The sequence below is a fragment of the Xyrauchen texanus genome, chromosome 24 (assembly GCF_025860055.1).
Source record: "Xyrauchen texanus isolate HMW12.3.18 chromosome 24, RBS_HiC_50CHRs, whole genome shotgun sequence".
NCBI lineage: Eukaryota > Metazoa > Chordata > Actinopteri > Cypriniformes > Catostomidae > Xyrauchen > Xyrauchen texanus.
In genome coordinates, this window is record NC_068299.1 from 22,133,534 (window position 1) to 22,158,735 (window position 25,202).

General features: G+C 39.2%; 1 protein-coding gene across 17 annotated transcripts in view; it reads right to left on the reverse strand.

Moving 5' to 3' along the window:
* LOC127617679 (calcium/calmodulin-dependent protein kinase type II subunit gamma) overlaps positions 1 to 25,202 on the reverse strand; it is a 94,053-nt gene that overhangs the window by 66,381 nt on the left and 2,470 nt on the right. For all 17 annotated transcript variants that reach the window (XM_052089709.1, XM_052089707.1, XM_052089708.1 and 14 more), the window contains exon 2: positions 23,769 to 23,863. In XM_052089709.1, coding sequence (XP_051945669.1) covers positions 23,769 to 23,863 — 95 coding nt within the window. The remainder of the gene's footprint in view (positions 1 to 23,768; positions 23,864 to 25,202) is intronic.

Here is a 25,202-nt window from a genome sequence, read left to right on the forward strand (position 1 = left end):
TGGGGAGGCCAAGCTTGCAGCCCAACAACTTCCAGTTGCCAACCTCCTGGAATACCCGGTGTTGAAGAAAGCCATCCTGCAGCGGGTCGGCCGCAGTCCAGAAGAGCACCGCCAGTAGCTCCGATCCCTGATGCTGAATGAAGTCAGATGCCCGTTTGCCCTTGCTCAACAGCTCTGTGATGCCTGACGGCAGTGGGTGCTGGCTGAGGAGGACAGCGACATTGGTGATGTCATCAATCTCGTGGTGCTGGAGCAGTTTGTCTCCCGACTGCCGAAGGGGACAGTGGAGTGGGTCAAGTACCACCGACTGGCATCGCTGGATTAAAGCAGTACAACTAGCTGAAGACCATCTAGCAGCGTATCTGGGGACTGGCGCATCCAGCGCTCTCCCTCTCTCTGTGGTCTCTTCTCCCGGTTCCCCGTCCTCGGGGGTTTCCTAACATGCCAATAACCCCTGTCTCTCGGTCTCTCCCGGATGATCTCATTACTTATATTAATGATTGCCAGCGGCACATACAGCATCTGGGGGCCGTTCTGAGGTCGCTGCAACGAGCAGGGCTCACAGCAAACCCAAAGAAGTGCGCAATTGGGCGGGTGGAGATATGGTATCTGGGGTTCCACTTGGGTCATGGAGAGGTGTGGCCCCAAATTGATAAAATCACAGATTGCGACATGCCCGAGACCCAAAACCAAAAAGGAGGACACAGTTCTTGGTTATTATTGAAGGTTTGTGCCTAATTATTCGTACGTCACCATCCCGCTGACTAATATCATTAAAAAGGGAGCTCCAGACCCAGTCCAGTGGACGGAGCCGTGCCAACAGGCTTTCATGCTGGTAAAAGATGCACTTTGTGGCGGGCCGCTTCTGCACTCCCCTGATTTCTCTCTCCCTTTTGTTTTGCAGACAGATGCATTGGACGGGGGTCTGGGTGCTGCACTGTCCAAGGTGGTAGAGGGGGAGGACTACCCGGTGCTGTACATCAGTTGGAAGTTATTTCTGAGAGAGATGAAGTACAGCACCATAGAGGAGTGCTTGGCCATCAAGTAGGCAGTCCTTACTCTCCGCTACTATTTGATGGGACGAGCATTCACCCTCTGTTCATAACATGCCTCCACCGCATGATGCCCAGATCATGCATACTCCAGCCTTTTAAGTTGGAGGTGGTCCACAGACCGGGGGTGTAGATGGTTGTCACGGACATCCTTTCCAGAAGTGGGTGGGGTCAGACTGGACAGTTCCCCCAGCCCGAGTTGGGCGGTGGGGGTATGTGGAGGTGAGGGAGGTGAGGGAGTGGTCGAACGCCCATCTGGGGAGAGAGGAAGCGGTAAGGAGGTTCACCTGAGATTAATTGCTGGTAATTACTGTTTCTGTGTTTGCAGTGAGAGACGGGGGAGATAAGAAATCTGTAAAGAGTGTCTGTTGCTGAATGTTTAAATGATTGCTGAAAAGCGAAACTTAAATGATGTATGTTGAAAAGCAGAACTTTATTTTTGTGTAAGCTGAAAAGCGTTTGCTGTTTGTTGATAAATAAAACCTATGGATTGTGTGGCTCCCGCTTCCGTTTTTATCTGCCCGACAAACAAACCTTGTCACATATCATTTGTAATGAAATATAAACTATTAAATTAGAAAAATGCAAAATAGAAACATTTTTGCAAATGGACTCACATGTGAATGTTTTTTTTTTGGATGGGGCCGCAGCACACTACGTAAATAAAAAATGGCACTCCATGTCAAAAAGGTTGCACACTCCTGCTATAATGTTTTAAAATGCAAACACATCATGAAAAGCATATTTTCTGAAGCAACCACATAATTTTGTGTTTCTTCCATTTTATATGTCAGATTGCGTTTTTGGCTAGTTTTGAATTGTGCTCTCCTGTCCCGAGTCCAAAGTCTCGGTGAGCTAGTGAGCTATCATGCAATCTAATCATTTTGGAATAAGTGTATTGATGAAGGTGGGTCTGTAATACAAGTGTTAAATTGTTTGCATTTCAAATTATGCATTAGATTGTGTTGATATCATAACATAACAGTGTGCAAGTAATAAAGTGAGAAAAAAAATGTTTATGAAGTCATAATCAGCCACTATAGTCGTGATTTGTGTGAAAGTGAATGAAACACAAAGTTGTTGTAGTGCCTCTAGTGTTCGTTAGAAAGTTTTGGGTAAAAATGTATATAGAGTCTTTCCTATGAGACCAGGTTGGTTAATTTTGCCAACCTTATGGAGAAAACTAGCACAAAGATGGATTCAAAGCCAAAATGCAATGACTAAAAGGTAACAAAACTGAAATATTGATTTCATGAGGTCCTTTTCAGAATATTTCACCATGACAAACCACTGCAAGTATTCTACCAGTGTATTCCACCCCTGCAAATCTTCACAAGCAAAATGGCAGAAAGACAAACGCACCAGTGTCAGTCATTAAGAGTGGAGCTTAAGATGTTTGGGTGTCTGATCTCTCACAATCATATGACTAATCCGCTGTTTAGAGCTTTACTTCTAAACAGGACTGCAAGGGGACGAAGACGAGCACCTGTCATACACATCATTTCCTTTCCTGCCACCATGGTAACACTCACCTGACTTCTTTTTCCACCCATATGCTTTCCAGCATTCCTGTCTCATCTGTCCATCATTCACTAGGTTTCAAGAGGTGTGTGTGTGTGTGTGTGTGCAAGTGTGTGCAAGGGGGTGTCTAATGGAAATGTCAAACAGATTGTGTGCTCTTAAGGCCTGCATCCCAATTAATAATAACTGGACAATGTCAAATAAAGAACATTGTGTACAATCAACCCCTTTTGGTAATAATAATAGTGACACAGGTCTACAAAAACCACTCACTCGGTCTCACTCTTTATTATTCACTCTGTTCAGTGCACAAAGCAGGATATCCACATAACAATTCACTCACGTAGCCTACATACACCACAATCTACTGTAGAGGAAGGGAGAATTTGATACTTCAAGTAACGCAATATATTACCTCAAAATACTGAATATACGAATGCCAAGAATAAATATTTAGTGTTAAATTTCTTTATTATTTCTATTTAATCAAAATGCCAAATTAGTCTATCTTGTTTCATTTGTAAAGATATCAGTACAGACACTCCATATCCTGTACATTTACATACATAAGGTAATATACACAACACACTGTCAACCAAACTGACAAAAATGATCAAAAACTAATGAAATATTTGTTTTTTATTGTTGTTGTCAATGAAAACAATGAAATTCCTGAGTGTTTCCCAAAAGGTTGGGAAACACTGCTACATTTATGGCTCTATTATCAAGTAAAGCAGGAAGTTCAGCACTTGTTGCATAGAGCACCATAGTCTGATGAAGATGAACTTCTTGTGCAAGTGAGTAAAAAAAAAATCAGAATATATTAGTTCTGAATTATAAAACAGATCAGCAATAATATTCTATTACAACCCAGATATTGATAGAAGACTGTATCGTCTCTACTGGTTTCAACTCTTAATACATAGTATATAGAATATCAATGAATTGCCAACAAAAGATTACATCAGCCAAATAACAAAGGACAATACATCTATGCAAACTTCTGCAGTTAAACCAGGATGGACTTCAAAGATATTGTCATTAATCTTACAGTTTGCACAAAATCTTCTTATTTAAACACAGACACGTAACACTTATGAGTTTACTCTTTTTAAACCATGACTTGCACTACACACAAAAACTAATATTGGCATTATATTCATGCTGTTGGAGAACTGGCCCCCAGTGAGCCTGGTTTCTGCTAAGGTTATTTTTTCCATTAACAAACACCTTATAGAGTTTTGTGATCCTTGCCACAGTCGCCTTCGGTATGTTCACCGGAGTTCTAAATACAATTATTATTTAATTACTTACTTTTAAACTCAATTCACAATCATATTTAATCAAACTACACAATAATGACTACAACTTCACAGATATTAGTTTCATTTTCTGTTAAATAATACGTTTTATTTATATAGTGCCTTTCCACAAGATCAAGGACACTTTACGCTCCATATACATTTAACAGGAATAAGTACATTAATATACATTTCAACAGTTACAATCTCAATTACAAAGGGGAAAATAAAACATCAATCAGTAACAGACAGATAAAGCACTGAGAAAATTGTGTTTTAAGCTGAGATTTAAAGATAGAAATAGAGGAGATGTAACAGTCTCTCTGAGGTAGAGATTTCCACAGTTTAGGTGCAACTACACTGAATGATCTCCCACCAAAAGTGGATAGACAAAATCTAGGGATAGATAACAACTTGAAATCAGAAGGAATGGTGTGTATGGATGCAGCAGATCACAAATATAATGAGGTGCCTGATCATTGAGAGCTTTGTATGCCAGGAGAAGAATTTTAAACTTGATGTGGCATGAGAAAGACAGCCAGTGAAGACTAAACAAGATAGGAGTAACATGATGGAAGTGGAGATGGGAGTTTTGGATGTATTGTAATCTGGGCAATAGTTTTAGCTGGCAGGCCAGTAAAGAGGCAGTTAAATTTGTTGAGATGTGATGATATGAAAGCATGAACTAGTGATTCTGCATCCTTCAAACTGAGAATGGGGCGAAGTCTTGCAATGTGATGGAATAAAGCCATTTTAGTGATGGTTCTGTGGGCTTCACATCAAGTAAGAGATGGATCGAAAGTGATTCCCAGATTCTTAATGGTTTTATAGGGTTTGGTCAGATTTCCATCAATATTGACACAAATGTCAATATTTCGTGTGGCCCAGTAATCATGATCTCAGTTTTGTCCAGATTGAATTTGAGGAAATTAATGTTCAACCAAATTTTTACATAATTGATACAGGCAGTTAATGAGCTGATGGCATGTGTTTCATCAAAACGTGTGGATGTATAAATCTGGGTGTCATCAGCATAGCAGTAATAACTGAGACCATGACGACGGATGATCTGACCTAGTGGAAGAAAGTAAATTATGAACAGTAGTTGACCCAGTACAGAACCCTGGGGGATACCCCGAGTGAGAGGTGCAGTAGGGGATTTGTTTTTCTTAATCAAGATGAAATATTATCTGTTAGAGTGGTAGGAAGAAAACCAGGATAGATCAGTGCCAGTAATACCAATTTCTGAAAGTCGGGAAAGGAGTGTTTTGTGGCATACAGTGACAAAAACAGAGCTCAGGTCAAGCAAGATCAGAATACTGAGAAATCAAGTGTCAGCAGAGAGGGGGAGATCATTAATAACTTTCAAGAGAACAGTGTCAGTGCTGTGGAAAAAGCGAAAACCAGATTGGAAAGGATCATAGAGATTATTACATATTTGATTGTATAGATATGCCTTTTATATCTAAACATTTGTCCAGAAGTTTAGATATAAAAGGCAGGTTAGAATTAGTACAATAGTTGCAGATGGAAGCTGGATTTAAGTTGGGACCTTTATGACTGGTGTAACAGCTGCAATTTTAAGATCAGTTGGAACAATGGCAGATGCAAGAGATGTGTTTATCATATGTGAAATAGGTGCAAAAAAAACTGTCACAGTGTTTAAGAAGGGAGGTTGGGGCAGGGTCCAACTGACAGGATGATGAGCCGGAATGTAAAATTAAATCACTGACTGATGATGGGTGAAGGAGAAAGGGTGGATAGGGTGTTCAGACATTACACATTCGTGCAGAGCATCTTCAGAAATGGTTGATGTGAATGTTTGATAAATGGAAACGATTTTATCTTAAAAGAAGTGCAGAAATTAGCCAAAGTTCATCAGAGCTGTCTTGAGCGTCTTGAGCCGGTGGGTGTATTAGCTTGTTCACCACAGCATAGAGGGTTCTAAGTCTACAACTTGCTTTTTGGATGATAGAGGAAAAGTACATTGAATGTTTAGTGATGAGTGCTGCTATGCACTTCAGCTGATGTTCTGTAAGAGATGAACTGTGAGGCCTTTTTTTCTACAGAGTCGTTCAAGACGAGGACACAATCTCTTCAATGCCCGCATTTCAGGAGTAAACCAAGGTGATGAGTGAGAAGAGGGCACCAGATTTGTCTTTTTTCAGCTGAGATAGCTGAATTATATAGAAGGACAGGACAGTTTCAAAAATTCACATGCTGAGATAAATTGATGGATTCAAGAACATTAATGAGTTCAGTTGTATTTGAACAGTCAGTATCAACATGTATATTGATATCACCAAGCAGTATAACATGGGGAGACATAGCACTGGCAAGAGTTAGTTTTTCCCTTAGTTCAGAGAAATCGTGAGGCTGATACTTTGGAGGTTGGTAAATCAATAACACAAGAGGAGTTTCAACTACAATCTTAACAGCCAGATATTCAAAAGACATGACATTATGAAATTCAGTCAAATCCACTCTCATGCCATCTCGACAAACAACAGCTAGCCCTTTTCCGTGAGGTCAGGGTTTACACAAATATTTGTATCCGTGTTGAGTAAGCAAATTTAGTTGTAAAAAATCATTAGGTGTTTGCCAGGTTTCAGTTAGTAGTAGCATGTCCAGTTTTTTATCAGTAATGAGTTAATTGAGAATTGACGCTTTGTCCGTTAGAGAGCGACAGTTCAATAGTGCTAAATCCTGACAAACAAATCTGAAGTGTTTTGATGTGGAGTGGTGATCATCTTTAGTCAAATGCCTCAGTGAAAGTGAGTTTGAGCATCTTGCTGATGCAACATCAGATTTACAGCACCGTCTTTTTTGTCCAGATTGATAGAATTGCTGTGGGAGATGAGTGATAAACAGACTGGAGATTCCGTGGTGAGCGATGGATATACCGTGGCCGCCGGATGATTCAGAGTTCACGGCAGAGTTCATGTGCCTGCGAGTCTAAACATGGATGGCAGTTTAAGATTCTAATTTGTGTTGTCAGTAGTTGGATTTCCATGGTATGAATGCCAAGGACGAGCGAGAGGAAGATAAAAACACTTTAATAAATGAAATCCAGGACATGGTCATATGCGAGATATAGAGCAAAATCAGTCATGAGATGCCAGCTACAGCAGCCACAATCAACAATATCGCGTTAGCCAGACCCTGCCCAGTCTACACGTAACAGTTGATCGAGAGGAAGGCAACACAACTGGTCAAAGACCTGTCGACACAGGAGATCCTGTGTAATCATGGGTATTGAGTGGAGACTCACTCAATACCCATGCCGAGCGAGGTGAATGACAGACAAAGGCTTGCGATGTACCCATTTTTCTCTGGTGAGCAGAAAGAAAGGCATAGAATCAAATTCCAAACATGTTATAGATCCAGAAGCTAGCAGGATTTAACTTTATGCACAGACTAATAAATTAAAAGAAAAACAAACAGAAACAAACACGCAAACAAATAGTCCGAATGTGAAGCGTCAGCCAAACGCGCACAGCTTTCTCACACCGGTAGCGCAGTTAGTATGGTAGTCTGTTAGCCTGAATGTCAAGATTATTAAAGAATGATTTTCTTTAAAGCTGCTTTGAAACAATGTGTTTTAAAACGTGCAATACAAATAAAAATGATTTGACTTAATCTACTTTTCTCCCAATTTGGAATGCCCAATTCCCACTACTTAGTAGGTCCTCATGGTGGTGCGGTTACTCACCTCTATCCGGGTAGCGGAGGACAAGTCTCAGTTGCCTACACCTTTGAGACCATTTTATCACGTGGCTCGCTGTACATGACACCGTAACGACTCACAGCACGTGGAGGCTCATGCTACACTCTGCGGTCCACACACCACTTAGCACGTGCCCCATTGACAGTGAGAACCCCTAATCACAACCACGAGGAGGTTAACCCATGTGACTCTACCCTCCTTAGCAACCGGGCCAGTTTTGTTGCTTAGGAGACCTGGTTGGAGTCACTCAGCATGCCCTGAATTCTAACTGGCGACTCTAGGGGTGGTAGTCAGCGTCAATATTCGCTAAGCTACCCATCACATTTGTTAAGTGTGTGTGAGGGAGAAAGTCCTGTCTGATCAGAGACACTCCCTGCGTCATACTGGCTGCAGCTGTTGCTTGTCACAGGATTTGGTGCAGTCAGTGTTCACCATGGCTCTGCACACTTGTGGAGACAGCTTATTTGAAAAATGTGCTGTGTGGGGTCTCCAGAGCTGTTAATCTGGTATTAAATTAATTGTCAAGGATTGTGATACATTTCTAATATCCGTTTTCTGCTGATGAGAAAACAAAAAAGAAAATAAGCATTCACAGGTCATTTCCAATAACCTCTATCATCACATGCTTTCAGGAAACAAGTCACGTCTTAATCAGCTGTTTTGTAGCAGAGTAGGAATACCTGTATTAGTTGTCTTCTTTTAGTTATTTTAAAATATTGGGACTGTATGAAAATACATAGAAACAACTACTTTGCAAATTATAAAAATTTGAAATACAAAATTTGTGCCTAATTTAAGATGAAAATGCACATTGACGTGTTAAATTTTGAATTCAAGTTTTGGATGTGTTCTAAACTTTATAGCCTAAACTTACGGACCCATTCAGACCAGTCACATTCTTGGGCTAAAACAGATGCAGAGAAATGAGAATGTTGATTGTCTTGAGATGCGTTTAAAGGTTGAAGTTAAAAAATTAACATTTATATTCTCAGCCCTATTAATACCCCTATTACAAATGTATGGCTGCAGCATATTGACAATATCACCACGTGTGGCAGGGCGGAGGGTGGGTCGTGATTATCACGACCCGGCCCCGCCCTCCGCCCTACCACACCATGTTAAGTTAAAGTATGACATTTCTGGCATAATTTACACATCCTCATATTGTTCCATCATGGTTTGACTTTCTTTTTTCTGTGTAATTTAAGAAATGTTTAAAAAAAAAAAATGCTCTTTTCATAGAGACAGAGCGCAACGCGTCATAATCTGAAGACCACGCCCACCGGGGGGGAAAACAATCCAACCGTCTCCATTGACTTTGCATTGCGAGAAGCTGACTTCTTGTAATTAATGGCATATAACAAAAGACAAAAAAATGCCTAAAAGCTGCTGTGTGACTTTTAGAATGTGGATAAAGCAGAAAGCTATGCAGTGACTGTTATGTTTGCGAGTGCCTTAGGTACAGTAGTAGGGTTACGTTACTAAGAATAACGTATATATTATTGGGGTCGACAGCTTATAAAAATTTATTTCTGGGTTATTTAGCTTGTTTGCTGTACACCTTGTCACACAGCAGCTTTTAGACATTGTTTTGTTTTTTGTTATAAGTCATAAATGACAAGGAGGCAGCCTCTCGCAATGCAAAGTCATTGGAGATGGTTGGATTGTGTCCCATCCCCGGTGTGGGCGTGGCCTAAATACGCTCTGTCTCTATAGAGTAATCAGAGACTGTCAATCTCCAAAAAGGGCTAAAAAGCAACATAAATGTTACATGCAACTAATGTGATTCCAAATATTCTGCCACAATAGTAACACTCACCTGACTTCTTTTTCCACCTCATTGAGCTTTCTTTCCACCCATATGCTTTTCAGCACTCCTGTCTCATCTCTCCATCATTCACTAGGTTTCAAGAGGCATGTGTGTATGTGAGTGTGTGTGTGGTGGCCTTTCTGATGTGGCTAACAGAAAAGTCAAACAGATTGTGTGCTCTTAAGGCCTGCATCCCACTGTATAATATAATAACTGGATAATGTTAAAAAAAAAGATTGTGTGAACAACCATTTTTTTTATAATAATAGTGACACAGGTCTACATAAACCACTCACTCTGTCTGAGTGGTTTGCTAATGCCATGAATAAATATTTATTGTTAAATTTCTTTAATATTTCTATTTAATCAAAATGCCAAATGAGTCTATCTTGTTTCATTTGTATAGATATCAGTACAGATACTCCATATCCTGTACATTTACATACATAAGGTATATACACACCACACTGTCCACCAAACTGACTAAAATGATAAAAAAACGATTAAAATATTTTTTATTTATTGTTGTTGTTGTCAATGAAAACAACAACATTCCTGACAACATCATCTTTTCATTCTAGGGATATTATAATATTAATGACATTCTGAAATGATACTTAGCCTGAAACACATCTTTGGTTTTGTGTCTATGAAGAGGTACTTGAGCCTTACTGATGGTGCTGTGGGGGTACAAACAGCAAAAAAGGTTGGGAAACTCTGCTACTTTTATGTCTCTATTATCAAGTAAAGCAGGAAGTTCAGCACTTGTTGCATAGAGCACAGAGAGTAAGAAACAAGTTAGTAAAAGATCGCAATATATTAGTTCTGAATCATAAAACATAAAGAATAGCAATATTATTCTTTTACAACCAGATATTGATAGAAGACTGTCTCGTCTCTACTGGTTTCCACTCTTAATACATACAGTAGACTATCAATTAATTGCCAACAAAAGCCTACATCAGCCAAATAACAAAGGACAATACATCTATGTGAACTTAAGCCATACATTAGCTCTGCATGAAAAAGATACCAAATTTATGTAATTATTAAATGAAAATACTTGCATCAATCGATATTCGCATATCTAATTTGCAGCTCCAAATATAAAGCTTGCACATTGTGATTACAAGACATGCAAGAACCAATGTTGTTTGTTGTCTCCGATGTCAAATCTGTTGCAATGTGTATTATCATACCAAGTGAGATTTGGGAGCTTTGACAGAGGTTAAGATTTTCTGGTCTCGAAGATTTTCAAGTCAGACGTTTGGTCTGGAATTTTGGTGTGTTCCTCACACAAAGGTATCATATGACATTTGAAGACTTCATTATATCGATCAGTTGAATGGACAAATTTCATGGAGCATTTTGTTTAAAAGAGCCAAGCCTGCTGGATTCCTCTCCCAGCTGTTTGTGGATCGAGTTTAGTGTACAGTATATCAGTGGTATAATCAAGGCGTGTTGTTGTGTGGAGTAGGGATGTGCTTAACGACTAATTTCATTGACGTTTAAATTGATATTTTGAAGTCGACTAGTCTAAAAAGAAATCAACCTTCAGACAAAAGTTAAAAAATGTGTTTATGCGACCCATGTAAAATACTTAATCTATTCTAAAGCTAAATTGTGAAAGGTGTATTGGAAAGGTGCCAGTGAAAAGGGCATTTATCTGCGATTTGCTTGCCTTGCATTATGATCATTGTACATTAAATATAGAACATGATGTTCTGTCGTGCATTAGCCATTGATCTAATATATCAGCTGTTCAATCAAGAATGTTAAACAATAACAGTCACAATGTAAAAAAAAAAAAAAAAAAGATTTAAAAAAAGTAGCCATAGGATAGAAAAAATAGGCCTGTGATGTAATGTATTCTAAACATGACGTGCACACAGAATAAAAGATAGCTTAACCCACAAAGCAGACAGCACCTCGTTGAAAATAATAATTTACTAGGCTACTTACTCAAAAGCATAAATATTTTGATGAGCAAAATTAACACGTCAACATGGTCCGGTGACTTGACTCACCTGAAGCTGCTATCCTGCGCTTGAAAAAGCCCAATTGGCAGAAAAATGACATACAAGCATGCACAGATTTAAAGAAGCCTCAAATGTGAAAACATCCATAAGGACTTTTAAACATTTGAAAATCAGATTCCCGCACCACCACCGAAGGTATTTCATGAGTTTGCTGGTCTCGCGTGAGGACATTTTCCTGCACTTGCCACGAGCGAGAGAGGGAAGAAGCACTACAGCCTGAGGTGAAATGAAACTTTGTATCTGCTCCAGATATCCTCTTTTTAAAATCATATTTGTATTATTAATTCTATTTAAAATATGTAACATTAATATGACAGCAATTTAAACACAGCCTCTGTAAAAATATAAAGCCAAATGTAAATGTGTAAAAATTATGATTACTTTAATGGGGGGAAATATTAAACGACTAGTAATTCCAGTGTCGACCAGCAGCGTCACAACCGTTTAGTCGACAAGTCTCGCACATTCCTAGTGGAAAGGGAGAATTAACTTCACAAGGTAAAATGATGAATGCTTCAGGGTATGATCCAATAAGTGCCTGAGTGAACAAGTACTGTATGATTTCTAAGCATTCATAACCACAGGAAATAATTTCAGTCTTCATCTTAATACTCATACTAGCGATTTCAGTCCAAAACTCTTTCCACTGAATTATTTCAATGTTTAACTGCATACATTTTTGGAGAGAGGTATGGAGTTAGAGCAGTACAACCACAAACACAAATTCCACTAATGCTACCACACACCAACAGAGAGAAGACAAATAAAAGTTATTACAACTAAAAGATAAACACCCATTTATTTTTTTAAGAAGGGTGTGTATGTGTGCTTTGTGCAACTTAAAAGACACACTAAGATAAAATTAAATATTCAGTGAAGGACAGTATAACAGTCACATGGAATTGACATACTAATTCAACTAAACGATTCCCGAGAAGACTGCTCTCACGAACATGCCAGGGATGTGATTCTGTTTCTGCTGGTTCAGTTACCTCTCTGACTGACTCTTTCTTGGCAACAATTATTATTGTTGTGTATGTGAAAGTGACATTAAGGATGATTGGCACGCAACACCTTTTGGTGGCTTCTCAATGTGTGATCAAATAAGTTAGCATACAACCACTTGGCTTAAACTATAAAAAGTGCTACTGCTGTTATGCCCCCCACACTAGGGCTGGGAATCAGTGAGCAAGCTTGCAAGCATGATCGTGATCAACACATGTGGATTTTTGCCCATTATCCTGATTTATTGTTGCATGTAAACACCTTTACCGGTGTTCTTACTGGCTTATCAATGTGCACAAGTGTTGTATGCATACCTGGTTCATTTTTTACATCAAAAGTAGATAAAAAAAACAAAACAAAATGTAGTCTCATATAAAACACTTTTCTTGCATTTTTTATCAGCGTATTGGTGTGCATGTAAATGCACTCAGTGTGTCTATGATCTTTGTTACATGTATTGCGATCAAAATGATTTGATATACACTTAAGTCATAGACGTTCTACGCTTGCATTATGTTCGAATATAAATAATTGTGTGTTTGTTGTTCTAATGTCACATTGTTTAATTTTCTCACATATTTACTCTGAGTGGAAGTCAGTCCAATTTTTCACAAAATATTATTGCAACTGAAAATATTGATTATTGGTGTTAGAATATTGACACAGTATTGTGAGGTAAAATATAGATTTTCCCCACATCCTTCCAAATAGAGAAAGAAAACACATCCCAGTACCACAACAACCACTTCAAAGGTTCTTTGCAGTCCTCATTAGGTAGCTAAGTGTAAAACCCAAAAACATCCAAACATGGGCTGATGGAAACAATGCATGCAATCTCAAAACCTTCCCATCAGCTCAATGCTCTTAAAAGCGAATGGCATCCGGGTTTGTACGCTGACATGCTTGTGTGTAAGAGCGTGAGTTTAAGCTGCAACTTTGCCCTGCACCAGACTCTGCTGATGAAGGGTGACACTACGTTTCCCTCCAATCTGTCAGGGATTATCCTGCTATGCACTTTAGATGCCTGAGGATTCCAAGCAGTTAAAACAAAGCAAATAGGACAAATCCCTATGACCACTGCTTGAAAGAGTACGAGAAAAATCCATAAAGGATGGTCTTGCCATCATCCCCATTGTAGGCAGCATTACTGTACAGTATTTCTATTAGCTTCTCGGGAATCATGGGAGCTTTTCTACAATATAAAATCTGAATCCAAACCGATTTTTCAGCATACATGTGTGTGGCACTGCGGAGGGCGGGGCCGGGTCATGATTCCGCACCCCCGGCCCCTAATAAAGGGATAAAGGCGACCGTAGGTGGCAGTGCAACAGAGAGTTATGGGCAACTGCCAACACCTGTGTGTGTATTTGTCTTTTTGGTTAAGTTTATCGTTATCTTATTTATATTATCAAACCGGTTCTTGCCTCCTCATTTCCATTGAACCATGTTACAAAACTATCACATAATAACATGTGCTTATGTGACTACCATAGTTCTTTAGAAAAGGAAAAGATTGAAGACAAGTACCCTAGCCAACAATAACGCAGCCCTGGATGCTAATTGGTCACTACAGCATTCCAGTCATATCAAAATACACATTACCATTCACCTAGCTACTGTGTGCACATCACTACACAGTACTCACAGAGTGAAACTACATTAGTTCATACGTCAGCAAATACATCTTCTAGTGGAAGGATGGCACTTAATAAAATGTTATAAATGCCTGTTTGATCTCACTCACAATTTCTCTGGTGAGTGAAGATTATAAGGCCAAAGTCTTTTGATCATAACTTTAGACACCTGAGCCAGCTTTCACTTGATCTTTTGGTTTACACAGCTTAGAGGTGGCGATTCGAGCCTAGATTATGAATAAGAAATGCAGGGCCTAACAAACAATGAGTCAACCATCTGAGTAATGGTGTTTAGTCCATTTTTGCGCAGAGAGCCACATGGTACAGTCATATGCATATCACAGAATACATTATGGTCCTTTTAAAATACAGCCCAAGTTGCGCAACACTCGATGATTAAATTTTTATTTTATTTTTTTCAGAGTCTGAGGTTTAAATAGCACTACAGGCCTGTGTTTTGGTTGTGTGGAGGAGGAAGGTGGGCTTTGTGATTATATTAAATGTGGTTCATTACTGGTTGGTGGTAGATGCAGAGATTTGTGATGTTAATCCATTACATAAAAAATCTCTAACCTTAGAACTCTACTGATCTACAGGTGAAACTCGAAAAATTAGAATATCGTGCAAAAGTTCATTAATTTCAGTAATTCAACTTAAAAGGTGAAACTAATATATTATATAGACTCATTACAAGCAAAGTAAGATATTTCAAGCCTTTATTTGATATAATTTTGATGATTATGGCTTACAGCTTATGAAAACCCCAAATTCAGAATCTCAGAAATTTAGAATATTACATGAAATCAATAAAAAAAGGATTTTAAATACAGAAATGTCGGCCCTCTGAAAAGTATAATCATGCATATGTACTCAGTACTTGGTTTGGGCCCCTTTTGCATTAATTACTGCCTCAATGCGGCGTGGCATGGATGCTATCAGCCTGTGGCACTGCTGAGGTGTTATGGAAGACCAAGATGCTTCAATAGCGGCCTTCAGCTCTTCTGCATTGTTTGGTCTCATGTCTCTCATCTTTCTCTTGGCAATGCCCCATAGATTCTCTATGGGGTTTAGGTCAAGCGAGTTTGCTGGCCAATCAAGCACAGTAATACCATGGTCACTGAACCAGGTTTTGGTACTTTTGGCAGTGTGGGCAGGTGCCAAGTCCTGCTGGAAAATGAAGTCAGCATCTCCATAAAGCTTGTCTGCTGAAGGAAGCATGAAGTGCTCTAAAATGTCCTGGTAGACGGCTGCGTTGACTCTGGACTTAATAAAGCACAGTGGACCAACACCAGCCGATGACATGGCTCCCCAAACCAACACAGACTGTGGAAACTTCACACTGGACTTCAAGCATCTTGGATTGTGTGCCTCTCCATTCTTCCTCCAGACTCTGGGACCTTGGTTTCCAAATGAGATGCAAAATTTGCTCTCATCAGAAAAGAGGACTTTGGACCTCTGAGCAACAGACCAGTTCTTTTTTTCTTTAGCCCAGGTAAGACGTTTGACATTTGAAGCCCATGTCCAGGACCCGTCTGTGTGTGGTGGCTCTTGATGCAGTAACTCCAGCCTCAGTCCACTCCTTGTGAAGCTCCCCACACATTTGAATGGCCTTTTCCTGACAATCCTCTCCAGGCTACGGTCATCCCTGCTGCTTGTGCACCTTTTTCTTCCACACTTTTCACTTCCACTTAACTTTCTATTAATGTGCTTTGAAACAGCACTTTGAGAACATCCAACTTCTTTTGCAATTACCTTTTGAGGCTTTCCCTCCTTGTGGAGGGTGTCAATGATGGTTTTCTGCACAACTGTCAGGTCAGCAGTCTTCCCCATGATTGTGAATTCAACTGAACCAGACTGAGAGACCATTTAAAGGCTCAGGAACCCTTTGCAGGTGTTTAGCTGATTAGAGTGTGACACTTTGAGCCTACAATACTGAACCTTTTCACAATATTCAAATTTTCTGAGATTCTGAATTTGGGGTTTTCATAAGCTGTAAGCCATAATCATCAAAATTATATCAAATAAAGGCTTGAAATATCTTACTTTGCTTGTAATGAGTCTATATAATATATTAGTTTCACCTTTTAAGTTGAATTACTGAAATTAATGAACTTTTGCACGATATTCTAATTTTTCGAGTTTCACCTGTATTGTAAGTGGCCACTAAACTTCCTCACAATTTCATGAAAATCAACAAAACATTGATTTTTGATGAGAGGAGTCATAATACAGAGTGTACAAGGGAGTTGGAATTTTTAGGGTGTCTGTGCTGTAAAATTACAAACAAACATTAATATGCAACTTTTTAGAACAGACTGCTTTTATATTTTGCATAAATACAATTTAGCCTCTTTTGGGACCATTACAATTGTAACAAATTAATATGACTTGTGTTGATGGTGTTGACATCTTATAGTTGATGTTTTAATTAAATATTAGCAACAAGTTTATCCAAGGTTTCTAGAAACATGATGACTACTGATCGACTGATATGTTTTTTTAATGGCCGATGCCGATATCCAGAGTGCAGGGTGGCCATTTAGTATAGTAAATAACATTAAATATATATATTTTTTTTTTGCAATTTTGTGTCTCAATTTCACACAAAAGTAAATAATCTAAAAAAAAATAAAAAAAATAAAAATTATATTATATTTTAAATGGTAGATAGCAGTTTCTTCTGATTTCTGTTTAGTCATCAAATGTTAGTAATTTATTTGCCCATGAAGAAATTGTTAATTTATTTGGAAGAAGGAAATAACAGTACATACAGTAGTCCAGCAACCATGGATAGCATGTCCACGTATGCAATCGCGTTTTATCTGAATCAAACTAACTGTACATACAGTGAGGAAAATAAGTATTTGAACACCCTGCTATTTTACAAGTTCTCCCACTTGGAAATCATGGAGGGTCTGAAATTGTCATCAGTAGGTGCATGTCCACTGTGAGAGACATAATCTAAAAAACAAAATCCAGAAATCACAATGTATGATTTTTTAACTATTTATTTGTATGATACAGCTGCAAATAAGTATTTGAACACCTGTCTATCAGCTAGAATTCTGACCCTCAAAGACCTGTTAGTCTGCCTTTAAAATGTCCTCCACTCCATTTATTATCCTAAATTAGATGCACCTGTTTGAGGTCGTTAGCTGCATAAAGACACCTGTCCACCCCATACAATCAGTAAGAATCCAACTACTAACATGGCCAAGACCAAAGAGCTGTCCAAAGACACTAGAGACAAAATTGTACACCTCCACAAGGCTGGAAAGGGCTACGGGGAAATTGCCAAGCAGCTTGGTGAAAAAAGGTCCACTGTTGGATCAATCATTAGAAAATGGAAGAAGCTAAACATGACTGTCAATCTCCCTCGGACTGGGGCTCCATGCAAGATCTCACCTCGTGGGGTCTCAATGATCCTAAGAAAGGTGAGAAATCAGCCCAGAACTACATGGGAGGAACTGGTCAATGACCTGAAAAGAGCTGGAACCACTGTTTCCAATGTTACTGTTGGTAATACACTAAGACGTCATGGTTTGAAATCATGCATGGCACGGAAGGTTCCCCTGCTTAAACCAGCACATGTCAAGGCCCGTCTTAAGTTTGCCAATGACCATTTGGATGATCCAGAGGAGTCATGGGAGAAAGTCATGTGGTCAGATGAGACCAAAATAGAACTTTTTGGTCATAATTCCACTAACCGTGTTTGGAGGAAGAAGAATGATGAGTACATCCCAAGAACACCATCCCTACTGTGAAGCATGGGGGTGGTAGCATCATGCTTTGGGGGTGTTTTTCTGCACATGGGACAGGGCGACTGCACTGTATTAAGGAGAGGATGACCGGGGCCATGTATTGCGAGATTTTGGGAACAACCTCCTTCCCTCAGTTACAGCATTGAAGATGGGTCGAGGCTGGGTCTTCCAACATGACAATGACCCGAAGCACACAGCCAGGATAACCAAGGAGTGGCTCTGTAAGAAGCATATCAAGGTTCTGGCGTGGCCTAGCCAGTCTCCAGACCTAAACCCAATAGAGAATCTTTGGAGGGAGCTCAAACTCCATGTTTCTCAGCGACAGCCCAGAAACCTGACTGATCTAGAGAAGATCTGTGTGGAGGAGTGGGCCAAAATCCCTCCTGCAGTGTGTGCAAACCTGGTGAAAAACTACAGGAAACGTTTGACCTCTGTAATTGCAAACAAAGGCTACTGTACCAAATATTAACATTGATTTTCTCAGGTGTTCAAATACTTATTTGCAGCTGTATCATACAAATAAATAGTTAAAAAATCATACATTGTGATTTCTGGATTTTTTTTTTTAGATTATGTCTCTCATAGTGGACATGCACCTACGATGACAATTTCAGACCCCTCCATGATTTCTAAGTGGGAGAACTTGCAAAATAGCAGGGTGTTCAAATACATATTTTCCTCACTGTATAAGGGCCTGGGCAGCTCAGCAAGTAAAGATGCTGACTACCACACCTTGAGTCACAAGTTTGAATCCAGAGCGTGCTGAGTGACTCCAGTCAGGCTTCCTATACAACCAATTGGCCCTGTTGCTAGGGTGGGTAGAGTCACGTTAACTTCCTTGTGGTCGCTATATTGTGGTTCTCGCTCTCGGTGGGGAACGTGGCGAGTTGTGCATGGATGCCACGGAGAATAGTGTGAAGCGTCAACAAGCGCTTTGTCTCCGCAGTAACCCGCTCAACCAACATGATAAGATGCACGGACATGAAGGCAACTGAGATTCGTCCTCCGCCACCCAGATTGAGGCGAGTCACTATGCCACCATGATGACTCAGCGCACATTGGGAATTGGGCATGTAATTTGGGGAGAAACGCCCCCCAATTTTTTTTATTGTACTTATAGTGCATAGTGAATAAAACATTTACCTACAGCACACATGAAGCGCTTTTACTCTTAAGTTGTACTCAGCAAGCAACAATATTGACAGTTTAAATGGCCTGGATCGCCTGCTTGGATTGTCATGGACTGACCGTCATGATTTGTGAATCAGAGGAAATTTTGATCCTGAAATTTTGATTCTGGCTGACAGAATGTGCTTCAGAGGAAGATATTAGATGAGTGCTTGACGGTAAGAAAATGCTGGATTTTCATGAGGTTCGTGAATTACATCTGTTTAAACAGGATATCTGCATATTTGCATACGGTATATAATGGAAGTTTTATGGAAGAGGAGAGACTGATAGAATGTGCTTTAGAGGGAAATAAATGAGCGCTACAAAGTTGTGTGAGGTTGGTTTATTATATCTGTTTAAACAAGATATGTGTACATTTGCAGACTGCCTTTTTTTTTCATTAGAGAGAGGGAGCATGAAACATGCGAGCACTTTAACATTATCAAACACGTCTGCCACGGCTCTGATATGCGGACCATTTAAATAACACTGAGTTGCACACCAGACTATTATTGTAGTAAAAAGATGGCACATAACAAGAAAACAAACCATGACTGGTCATTTATATGTCTCGGATGCTTCACATGCAAGCAGGTGATTCTCAGAGCCCTCAAGAAACAAATCGGCCAAACAAGAAATTTTATCAGCTAATGCAGATTATTAAATGCCGATTAATCAGTCTCTGCTATATATTGGTCAACCACTAGTGGTGACACTATTAAAGTGGAACTCAAAGCAATTGAGAAGGGTGTGCAGGAGGTTGGTACATATACTGTTCTAATGCTTTAAATGTAGAGGGAAGTGACTCCATGGTCATTCCATAGTAATCAGAGTACCACAGCAAACGCAATAAGAAAGGCATCAACAAAGTTGACATTGTTCTTCACCACAAAGCATTTTAGAGCCTCTCCCCTCACACTTATTACACATGTATTCCTTTTCCAAAATGGTGCTACTTCTCGACATGAGCTGGAGACAGTGTTGAGCCAAAATCAGCTGTCTTCTCTTCTGCTTTCTATCTTTCTTAACAACCATCTAAATTGAGCAATTCTATAATTTGTCATTTGGCTCATAAATGTTTCAGTTTAGGAGCCAAAGTCTCTGCAGTCTTTTTTTTTTTTTTTTGTCTGGAGCCCTGCTCACTAGTGTCCATAGGTGCTGATGCTTTACCAAAAGAAGGGAGAATGGGAACTTAAGCTGTTGAAAATTATAAGTGCACCACCACCTCCCCCTCCACTGTTACATACACACAGACATGCACAATAATAATAAACATGCTCACAATTCTGTCTTTCCTTAAAATGTCTCCCAGTGCACACTCAGGCATCCAATCTTTCTCTATTTGTTTGCACACACACACACACACACACACACACCATTTGGATTGGGTTCATTAAAAATTCACAGTTTGTTCCATTAAAAATTCACCACACCAGTGCTGTTACGTTTATCAGGCCTCTGCCAGTCGGCCTCCAGTGAGCAGCGAGGAAGCATTCCAGAGAATCCCTGATAATACAGATGGCTGCGATGCCGCAGCTGATCTGAGTGAGGTGAGAGGGAAAGAGAGGCAGAAAGTGGTGATATACGGAGAAGGTCATAGACCCTTTTTCCATTGAAAACTATGGCAGGCTGTGCACCTCAATTATTCAGCAGTGTTTCATGCGTTTTCTGACATCAACACAGCACACAGTCTGCAAGCTTACAATGCCTGCATCTTAGCCAAAGGCTCCATACTGCCCTGGATTGCACCACTGACCACCATCACACAGACAGAAAGACAAGCATGCTACCATAATAATGTATACGACAGCCAAACCGCACATGGTCATGGAACTATGTGGGAATATGTTACATAAGAAAGCTATGTTAATACAGCAAATGCTAGAGATCAGTTAATATTGTCTAGTTTCAACATATGATTTTAACGACATTGCATTGAATGCTGTTTGAAGCACATTTTTGTTTACTATTTTGTTAACAAATTTGGTAATGTATTGGGTTGCTAACTGATGTCTAATATAAAATCTGAGTCTGGAAGCAAACGCTGTTGATAACCACTGCTCAAAATACTGAGGTATAAAGCTAGTTAGAATGAATAACTGCAGGCTGTCCTGGCCTTTGAAAGATGACAGAGCAAATGATGGCACAGAGATGATAATAGCTTATACGTGTCTGTTAACAGGTTGGCATGTCATAATATGTCTCTAGGCTTTGATAAAGGCCAAGGGAATGGGAAGATTTAGCGGGAGGGGGCTTTGGCACTTGTGTAGGCCCCATCAGATGAATAGCACTGTTGCTTTTTAATGCAGTGCCAGCCAGCATGATGAAGATTTTGAAGAAAAACAGTTGCCAAATTACTTGAAAGGAATCCTATGAGAGTCGCCAAAATCTGCTGATCTAATTACCTATTATTTTTTATCCAAGGATCTTTTTAATAAATATGTTGTTTACTAGCCATCCATGGAAACATAGCGTACACACAAACACACACATAAGGAGAACAGGGTCTGTTGTAATTCAGCTTGAAGGTCTATTGACAGAGCAATTAGGTCTCCATCTGTGGCATTTTCAATATGTCCACACGTATTCACACAGCCTCACCTATAAATGGCAACAAAATACAAAAGAGCTTTGCAAATATAGAGGGAAGATATTTTATATTAGACCTTACAGTTATAGTTAAGATGCTGAAAAAAATTCCCAAAGGCAGTAAAAACTTCATTAAAAACATTAAGACACCAGATGCCTTTCAGGACAAATCTGGCTGTTTGATACAGTTTGACTTGGAAAAAGTTAATGCTTAATGAGCTGCTTGAAACACTGTATTTGGCATGTAATTAGTGGTGCTAGCTAAGGCAAGCCTCACTATTGTAACTGCTCATACTTGGGGTATTTCTAACCCCAAGTATTACACATTGCCACTTAGCTCGTCCTGCACGGTTTGTGCTATGGGCACGAATGTTACCTCAAATCATGCAGCTTGTTGAGGAGGCATGTTATTACTTTTCTTAGCAATAGGAAAATTTTTTGTCCAGTGGATGATAAATTGAGTGAAAATGCCCTGGACTTACATGGAAGGAATGACTCAAGCCAAATCTAGGGACCAAATACACTTGGAAGGGGGCTCTTTTGACTTGGACTATTAAGAAACTGGTTTGTTGCATTGAGTCTTGTCATTTATTTCAGCAGCAAAAGAATTGCATTTTTAAAATGTAGTGTCAAGCTAAACATAGTTCAACTTTTTAACTTCCTTGAAAGAGAATGCATCCTCTGCTTACACCCTCTAATCCTCTCCAAACTGTACCCAATGTTGCTTCCCCAGAATTGAAGTCACCATATACAGTGCTGACACAAATTGCCACCCCCTGTAACAACAACCACCCAAAATTCCACTGTACCAAATCCCAAAATGAAGCCCCATTTATATTTTGTTCAGAGTAAAATGTTTATAAAAAAAAGTCTAAAAGTTGCACAATTAATGAATTTCATGATCAACAATTGCGGTCACCTCCCAGTACAAATCCCTAGCTGATTATCCAAGAGAGTGATTAAATAAAAATATTTATGAATCATTTCAACCCAAGATAGCCCAATGTGATACCATCAAGTACAGGACAGGTACAGAGTGTTTGGTCCACCGACACAGATCTGATGCTTCTGTTTTGATTGCAGCAGAAATAGTAGCTGGGGCTCAAATATACTGGACATCTTCACAAACTGGATAATTAGCAATGATAATCAATGACTGAGCTGTGACTCAAACGAAATAAAGAAAGAACTTCCTGGTCAAAAAAATAAAATAAAAAATAAAGTCACTGTTTGCCTCTGGAGGCAGTGTTATGATCTGGGGTTGCTTCAACTGGTCAGGTCTAGGCTCAGCAATGTTATGCGGCAATAAACTGAAGTCAGCGGACTACCTGAATGTACTGAATAACCAGGTTATCCCATCAATGGATTTTTTCTTCCCTGACTGCACGGCATATTCCATGATGTCAATGCCAAGATTCATCAGGCTCAAATTGTGAAAGAGTTGTTCAGGGAGCATGAGGAATCATTTTCACACATGTATTGGCCACCACAGAGTCCTGACCTTAACCCCACTGAAAGTCTTTGGAATGAGCTGGAGAAGACTTTACGGAGTGATTCGACTCTCCTGTCATCACTACAAGATTGCAGCCAAAAAGTTATGCAACTCTGGATGGAAATAAATGTTGTGACATTTCATAAGTTTGTCGAAACAATGCCATGATGAATGCATGCTGTAATCAAAGCTAAAAGCGGTCCAACTTTAGAGTATGCCACTTTTTTGGCCAGGCAGTGTTTTAAAGAGAAGCCGGTAAAGATTTGCTATACGATTTACAGTTTTGCAGCTATCAGGGGGCTGGACTGCTTTCCATCATGTACATGTGGGAGCAGAAAGAAGCATGGAGTATTGCTAAATTAAAACAGACCATCTATCAGCCATTTTATAACAGCTTTTAATACGGCTCATAAAATAAATCTGAAGATTTTGGTCAAACAGCCCACCCACAGATACAGATCTTTAAAAATGTCTGTGGTTACAGTAAGAGAAAGTACATTAAAATCTTTTTAAATACATTTTGATTGTAAGACCAAACATAGATTTAATTATTTCAAGATTAATGGTAAGTGTTGACACAAACAGAAAATGTAATATTTTAGGAAGACATTAGTGCTGATCAAATGCAGCGATCTGACCAATGGAACATCGGAAAGAAGCACCTTACCTCTCGCAGACAACTTTTTCGTGTTGATGATCTTAGCAGCATATTCCTGGGCTGTTGATTTCTTTACACATCGCCGAACAATAGAGAAGGCACCCCTGTTTAAAAGAAATACATGTCAACACATAAAATAACATATCAAATAAGTATAAAATGTCATCTAAAAATAATGCCAATAAATCAGAAAACCAGAAGGGAGAATGTAAAGACATTAAACTTGCTAAAAATTCAGCATTAAATGTGCTACTCAAAAAAAGGCATGCTAATTATTTTGCATTGCACACAATTGAAAAACTGTGAATTAGAGGACAATGATTGGCAAGTGACAACCACTGTGCCATCAGCAACCATTAAGGCCGATCCATACTTTTCCATTGAACCTATGCCGTAGCCTGACGTGCACCTCTTCAAAAATGTAAATGCGTGTCAAGCTGACGACAACAGGTGTGATTGGTCCGCTGTGTTACAAGAGATCGGCCCCAGGCATGAAAGGAAATTTTCAGAGGTGGGAGTTAAGTGCCTTGCTCAAGGACACGATGGTGGTGGCTGTGGGGATCAACCCAACAACCTTCTGATTACCAGTTCAGTGCTAAGCCCACTACACCACCACCACTCCAGTTATAGATACACAATTATAGATACATATAGAACACTTCTAATTTGTCAGCAGATTAAAAAAGTGCCTGTTAAGAGTTGGTTATTATGCCTAAAGGCATAATAAAGATTTAAAGCTTTAAAAAGACACCCAATTGTGTGTTGGTCAAGCAAGCAGTTATTGATTAATTTGATTAATTTTTTCAGCACGGAGAGTCAAAGTATTCATATTTAACGAGTGAAAAGCAATCATTCAGTTTATGCCTGATTTATTTTCTCTATGCATGGCACCCAACATGTATAATAAATAATATGAAGGCCTTCCTATATACTTTCAGGGTTTTTCCTGGCTCAAAATGAGGCAGAGGTGGTTCCATACTGATAAAAAAAGTGACGTTAAAAACACGTAAACGTTGGCTTTGCGTTAAAACACTTCTAATTACCTGGCAACTGAATACTAGTGTTAATTTTGTCAGCTGTTTTTTTTTTTATTTAGTCAACCTTATCCTTTTATTTTTTGTCAAGTTTTAGTTGACAAAGTCTGGGCTTTTTAATGTAGTTTTTATTCAATGAAAACTGTTGACATTTTAGTCATATTTTAGTAACATTTAGTCATATTGACATTTTAGTCACTGAACACTGTAAACATTTTAGCCATAAGAGTATTATTGATAAGCATTTTTTAAATCTTGTCTATCCAAAACACACACACACATATATATATATATATATATATATATATATACACACACACACACACACACACATTTTATTGTTGTTGTCATTTTAGTGTTATTTTTCACATAAGATTGATCTTATCATGATGATCTCATCAATGATGCA